This window comes from Papaver somniferum, chromosome 1 (assembly GCF_003573695.1).
Source record: "Papaver somniferum cultivar HN1 chromosome 1, ASM357369v1, whole genome shotgun sequence".
In the NCBI taxonomy this organism is placed as follows: Eukaryota; Viridiplantae; Streptophyta; class Magnoliopsida; order Ranunculales; family Papaveraceae; genus Papaver; species Papaver somniferum.
This window is the reverse complement of record NC_039358.1, coordinates 184,107,281-184,114,062: the sequence shown is the minus strand read 5'-3', so window position 1 is coordinate 184,114,062 and position 6,782 is coordinate 184,107,281. Positions and strand designations below refer to the sequence as shown.

The following is a 6,782-nucleotide window of genomic DNA, read 5'->3' as shown; positions in this document are numbered from 1 at the left end:
TTGGTTGTTCGATGACTTTAGCTTCCGGTGGAGGTGATGACTGCTGGTTGTGTAGTTGCTTATTGCTTCCGCTGGAGTTTCGGTGGTGGTGATGGCTTCTGGGGTTTCTGTGTTGTTGGCCAAGGAGGTCTTTGTTTTCTGGTGTGGTTTATTATGTTGATCCCTATTTTTGTTAAATATTTTGGGGGTTCGGATGATTCGATGGTGGGTGGATTTTCACGTTGGTGCTGTAATAGATCTACTCTTTGATCGTCGTCTTGCTTGTATGGGGCTCTGTTTTTGGTGTATTGAAATTGTTGGTGGTGTTTGTCTTTGATTGTTGTTGTTCTGGAAGTGATCTGTTTCACTGGTTGTCGTTTCTCCGGTGATGGTCCTCCGTTCTACTAGTTGGGAAGATGGTAGCTAGGATTTTTTCCCCGGATCGGGTCGGGTCGTGCTATATCTGGACCGGTTCCTTAGCTGATCCACGGTTGCTTCTATGGTTTGGGCTTCTATTGCCTTGCCTTCTTATCGGTGGCGATCTTTTTATGTTGGCGTTTTATTTTTTCCTGTTTCTTTGTTCTTGACGATTGGGCCTTGTTAGTGATACCTTTAGAGACTGATGTTTGATGTATCGTGCGATTTTTTGTATGGATTCCCGTGTGAATTTCAGTTTCCCTCATTGGTATGCCCTGGGGATTTACAATTGTTGTTCACTAAAACTTTTACGGTATATGGGTCATTCGTCCGGTACGTCGGTTGTTTTTGGGGTCTGTACTTGCTCTTTAGAGCTTTTACCAATATGAATCCCCGATTACATTGTTCAAAAAAAACAAAACTACACCGAAAAATGTCGGTTACCTTTCGCTAAAAAATGGTTAGCTCCTACGTCCACCCCGCTGAACAATATCTCAATGAAGTGGGTGTAAATATAGAATAGAGTATTATCACCCTCATTATTGTTATGTTTTAAAAGGAGCTGCCTCGCTCGTCTAATTACTGGTTCTGATTCTTTTTTGTTTTTCTAGCTGTCCGAATTGTCTTCTTCACTACTAAAACCCTAAGACACTGAAAAGACAGGCCTAGAGAGATCAATAAGATCACATAAATTAGGGTTTCAAGAACTTTCTTCAGATACTGTAGAGATAGATAGTTTTTTTTAGGGTTTTGGATAAGAAAAGATTAAAGAAATGAAGATTCAGTGCAACTCATGTGAGGTAGCAGAAGCAAATGTTTTGTGTTGTGCTGATGAAGCAGCTCTATGTTGGGCTTGTGATGTTAAAGTACATGCAGCTAATAAGCTTGCTAGTAAACACCAGAGGATTCCTTTGTCTACTTCTTCTTCTTCTTCTCAGATTCCTAAATGTGATATTTGTCAGGTAATTTCACAACATCATTTATTTTATTATTTCTTTATTTTAGTTATTAAACTGATGGGTTTATTATTCACAATCTTTATTTTGTTTTAGTCTATTTTTTGTGATCTGATATTTGTTTACTGGTTTGGTTGTTGCGGTGATAGATTTGTTTGTTTAGGTATACTGAGAATTTTGTGGTTGGGGTTCTATTAGGTTATGCAATTTGAGTGTTTGGTTTCAGAGAAACTGATTGTTTCTTATGATTAATGGCTAGTTTATTTATAGAAAATGATTTCATGATTTCAGTGACAGATTTGTGTTAGGTTGGTTTTGGCAAAAAGAAGAAAGCTGGGGTAGAAGAGATACTGCTAGTCTTCTTTCCTAAATTTGGGAATTTGTTCTTCTGCGCTGTCCATCTTAGTCTCTTAGTATTTTATAATTACTTACAACTATTTGGTCTCGATCTATTTGAGGGAACAGCAAACCATTTTTTAGAATTTCAAGAGTATGGTGTTCCTAATATGCTCCGATGTGGTAATAAGTTGCAGGTTGAGGAGGTGACCCGATTACGGGATAAATAGTGTAATGGGAAATGCAATAATTACGTGATCCTATTTTCCATCATCTACTTTTTCTTCGAGAATTTTTTTATTTTTTGTGCATGGTAGAGTAGTAAAGTATATGGATTTTCTTTGTAATCTATTTAGTACCGATCTGAGAATTTCTTTGTGGTCATATTTATACTTTCTTGAGAAAAAACTGATCATTTTCATAAGGGTAAGCAGTGGTCCACTATCTTCTTTGCTTATCTAAAACCATTCTTGTTGTTTGTAGGAAGCTGTTGGCTACTTCTTTTGTCTAGAAGATCGTGCTTTGCTCTGCAGGAAATGTGATGTTTCTATACACACAGCTAATTCATATGTATCAAGCCACCAAAGGTTTCTGCTTACAGGCGTGAAAGTAGGCCTAGAACCCACACAACCGGTTGGGTTGTCTACCAAGGAAAAATCTGACTCTGTTGACAAAACTGTGGAAAGGGAGTCTCAGTCAGTGTTCAGGAAAGATACTTCTGTATCACGGAATGGCAGAAATGGTGAAGTATTATCCCGACAGCCTGGTGGAGATGGCAGTCTACATGCAACTAAGCTGTCAATTTCTGGGGGTACAACTGGTGGAAGTATGCCTGAGTGGCCTCTGGATGATTTCTTCGGACTAACTGATTTCACTCAGAATTTCGGATATATGGATAATGGCACTTCCAAGGTAGGTTCATGCATCATTTCTCCTGATATTCACAAAAGTTACGTTCCTAGATGATGCTTCCTACGCTTATCCTATGATTACCGGGGTAGTCTAGGGTTTAATCTATGCTAGAACTTCCTTTTTGTGTCTGCTCTATTAACTCCCCAAGCTGGTTATATTCTTGTGTGTTATGTGGTGTTGATGCATGTTAACCCATCTAATGGTAGTATCTTCTACCCCTGTTCTTTTTCTTTTTTTGTGGGCTAGGGTGTGAAGAAGGAAAGGGCTAATTAACCATTGGCTCCTTCCAGGTTTGTGGCAGATAAATTTTCTGATGTCTCTGTATCTAGTATCTCACCTGTGGTGATATCTACCAGGCTGATAGCGGCAAGACTGGACAGTCTGGATTCTCTCCAACTTTGCAAGTCACTGATGAGGACTTTGACATGGACGAGTGTTTGGGTAAGGTCCCAGAGATCCCATGGATGGTGCCCGAGGTCCCATCTCCGCCCACTGCCTCTGGACTCTTCTGGCCAAAAAGCTTCCGAAACTCACCAGATAACGAGCTCTCTGTGCCAGATGTATCTTTCTCCAACCAACGCATTCCTCAATCTATTCGAGCTCAGCCAAATATCTCAAACCCGAAACGCCAGAGACAGTATTAAGTCTTCTGCATTATCTGTGTAGGATGAGAACTTACAAAGACTAAACATGTAAATTATGTAGATTTGCTGTTGGGGGAGTGGCAGGCTTAACCTTCCTGCTAAATGGTGTGTTATTCCTTATGTATTTTGTTTGGGGTGTAGCCGTGTAGGTTGTGTGTAATTCCCGACTTTAGAAAAGAAAGTACCTTTAATATGACTATGTGTTGGTGAAAAGTACCTTTAATATGACTATGTTTTGGTGATTAAAGATTTGCACTGGGTTATTGCTCATATTGTTCTACAATTTCGGTAAGGACGGCAGAATGTTGTATAACCTGACTACAAAGGTTTATTGCTTGGGAATCCGGGATATCCTCCCAGGGGTTGCATTAATAATAATGTACAAGACTGTGAGTTCATTAGAAACGCGAAAAGTTACATCAGGCTAGTAATCCTGTAAACTGAAATATGGCCATCTCCCAAGTCCCAACAAGGTTTCCTCTTCAGACATATTACAAGTGTGGAAGGAACTGAAATGCGGCCATCTCAGTTCAGACGTATTACATAGACTTGCATTTAGGAGTAACTTTTTTTCCCATTAAAAGAAATAATCGAAAGGAAAAAGTTTGGCATTGCGTGCCGTTGCTGCTTAGAAAATCTTAGAGCCTGTTTGGTAATTTTTTTTTTAAAATTGTCTAAAAATCTTAGAGCCTGTTTGGTAACAATTTTCTAAAAATTGTTTGGCACTTTCGGTTATTTGGCTCCAGAGGCGGTTGGACTCCTCAAGAGAGTTCAGAAAGTCATGCACAGTAATGTCATGACTCCCCGTTCGATGGAGTTTATTTTTAAAAGGATAGGTTTTGCCATCCAAAAAGGGCTTGCGGCGCAGCTTGTTGCTCGCTTGCCTTCTATGTAAAAGACTCTATCTGTCATCGTTATCTAACGGATGAATTTAATGATTATTCATCTAATTGCTTTGTTGATGTTCAAGAGGTATAAAATCTACTACTGCTACTTGGTAGCATAAAATCTGTTTTTGAAAACCAAGGAAAATCAACTAAATCAGATCAAATGTAAAGACTCGTATAAGAAATAGTGATACTGGGCATGACTCACTTGCAGTCATTCCCCCGATCTCTTACTTTAATCTGAAAAGAAGAAGAAGAAACAAAAAAAAGAAAAAAGGGAAAACACAAAAAACAATAATTTGTTGTTTTCATTTTTTCTGTTTTCAAAAACAGAAAACAAATAGAAAACATTTTCTGAAAATGTCCCTACCAAACACGTTTTCTCCTGTTTTCTATTTTCTGCGTTTTTGAAAACAGAAAATTGTTTTTAAAAACTGTACTAAACAGGCTCTTAGCTTTCAAGTATTCTTAGCTAATTTATCTGCTACATTGTTATGGGTTTCTCAACCCTGTCTGCAAAGAAACGCGACGTAACTTAGTTATTGCTCATGATGCATGTTTCTCTCCAATACTGGAAAGTGGTTTTATAGAGCTCAAGAAATGACTCATTGTCGTTAGCCATTTTGCACGTTACATATTTTGAAATGCAGGTTAAACTATGGATGATTTGGTTGTTCCGAATACTGAAATAACAATTCAATTGAAATGGCAATAACTAATTACAATATAATTTGGGTAAATTAGTCAGGTGATAAATTAATAACTGACATAATACAAAAGAAGATATATACACAAGAGAAGGAGAGCTGTTGTGCATTGGATATGAGTTTTATATTACACAGGTTTAAGCCTTTATATATAAGCTATGTGGTAATCCTGGTTACATCTATATGGACCGCACATACATGCCCCCAAGGCCCTACGACACTCTTCCTTGTGTGGTCCAATAATAGTGACTTACGTATAGTGTTTCGAACATAATTCGTCAAATATAATTCTTCAAATGTAGTTCTCTTCTTGATGACCAATGTGTCTAAGTTAATTGCCTCATTAAAACCTCGTCAGGAAAATCCAAAGGGACAAATTCTAAACTGAGGAAAAAGAGTACAATATTAAGAAAACTTAGAACATAGTTAGACTCGCATATTTTGCCTCGTTAAACCTTGAAAAGGAAAAAACCCAGTGGGATAAAACCTTGAAGAAGCGGAAAAGAGTACAACTCAATAAGTTCGGAAGTATGCCTTTGTCGAAACCCATGCGTAACATCCTTTTTGTGTTTGTACGCCAGTGTTGATGCAAAACAATAATAATATTAATACTACTAGTTGACTTGTGCTGAAAAGTGTTACGATACAATCTTTGCGTCATACTGTTGATTCTGGAAGCGGTTTCGCTTGACAAACTATCGTGTTTTATTTCTTTGATTCTGATATTGTTCAACAATATTAAAGCGAACATCAGGTGTTCAACATTGAATAATAACTAGCGCGGTTATCATTGCTTTGCTAAATTTTTTATCGAGTGATAAAAACCTGTAGGAAAAACTAATCTCGATCGAAGGGAAAGAAGAATACAAAACATCTTCTCATTTCGAAGTAAAATATGTCGACATCATTTATCCTTGGACCCTCCATATGATGTCGACATCTCCCCCTGATTCCATTCAGAGGAATATCCATATGCTCTTCACTACTTTAAAAAGTTTAAAAAGTAGTTCTTGAAGATATTATTTAATTAATACGTCTAAGGAAGTCGTATTCATCACAAGTACAGTTTTCGGAACACAGAGTCTTTTCTTCTGTTGAGCAAGAGTTTACATTGGAAACATAATATGGAATATATATTTACTCAGGGTACCCGCCGGGTATACCTGATTAGGACCCCATATTAATCGGGTCTACTCGTCATGTAGTAAAATTACCAATGAGTCTGATATTGGGACCCAGAACCGGATCTATAACACCCGGTTCCGGTCCGGATCTGGGTAATTGGGCACCCATTGACATCCCTAATTCTAACCCCACAATGATCCCATAAATTTCAGCAAAGTAATTGGTAGTTACTCTGAGTCCAATACACATTGCACCCAAAACATTTGCTTCATGATCTATTGCAACAACCCCAACACCGACCACTCCAGGATCTCCACGCATTGCTCCATCACAACTCAATAATAGATCAATATTAGCTGGTGCTTCCCGCTGACACTCCATTGGATCCAACAGCCTTACTTTTCTGTGTGTAACTCTTAAAAAATCCAACACCTGCAAATCCTCAACATAATTATGCATATAACCCTTTAATCTTCGAGAATACTCGTGCACTTGGTTGAAAAACCTCTTTATGAAAAAACTCCCAACTGACCTTCTTATTTTCATAGACAAAGTTATTTATAGTCTGCCAAAGCTCTGAAAGAATCACCAAAATAGCAACAAGCCACATATCTTTGAATATACCACTTCTGCCTTAGCCGAGTTGTAAGCAGTTGTAAGGTTTACGTTGGACTGAATACAAAACACAGATTGAATCCAACTCCAATACCTTGTACCAAAACTGCAATCCCAAAGTAAATGCTCCAACGGCTCCTTCGCGTTATTACATAAGCAACACTTATGAATAACCTGAACTTGAATATGCTCTTTACTTTGTCT

General features: G+C 38.0%; 1 protein-coding gene across 1 annotated transcript; it reads left to right on the top strand.

The window, feature by feature from the left end:
- The first annotated feature begins 939 nt into the window (after positions 1-939).
- Positions 940-3,494, top strand: LOC113309696 (B-box zinc finger protein 22-like). Its single transcript, XM_026558192.1, has 3 exons — positions 940-1,358; positions 2,172-2,600; positions 2,957-3,494. The coding sequence occupies exons 1-3, from the start codon at positions 1,170-1,172 to the stop codon at positions 3,242-3,244; spliced, it is 906 nt and encodes a 301-aa protein (XP_026413977.1). The 5' UTR covers positions 940-1,169; the 3' UTR covers positions 3,245-3,494.
- Positions 3,495-6,782: the final 3,288 nt, after the last annotated feature.

What these genes read in the sequence shown, in the direction of transcription:
- LOC113309696 (XM_026558192.1), top strand. Translation starts at nt 1,170, where the DNA reads ATGAAGATTCAGTGCAACTCATGTGAGGTAGCAGAAGCAAATGTTTTG. An exon ending in CTAAATGTGATATTTGTCAG is followed by an intron (nt 1,359 to 2,171) that starts GTAATTTCACAA and finishes TGTTGTTTGTAG; the next exon opens with GAAGCTGTTGGCTACTTCTT. An exon ending in TGGATAATGGCACTTCCAAG is followed by an intron (nt 2,601 to 2,956) that starts GTAGGTTCATGC and finishes GATATCTACCAG; the next exon opens with GCTGATAGCGGCAAGACTGG.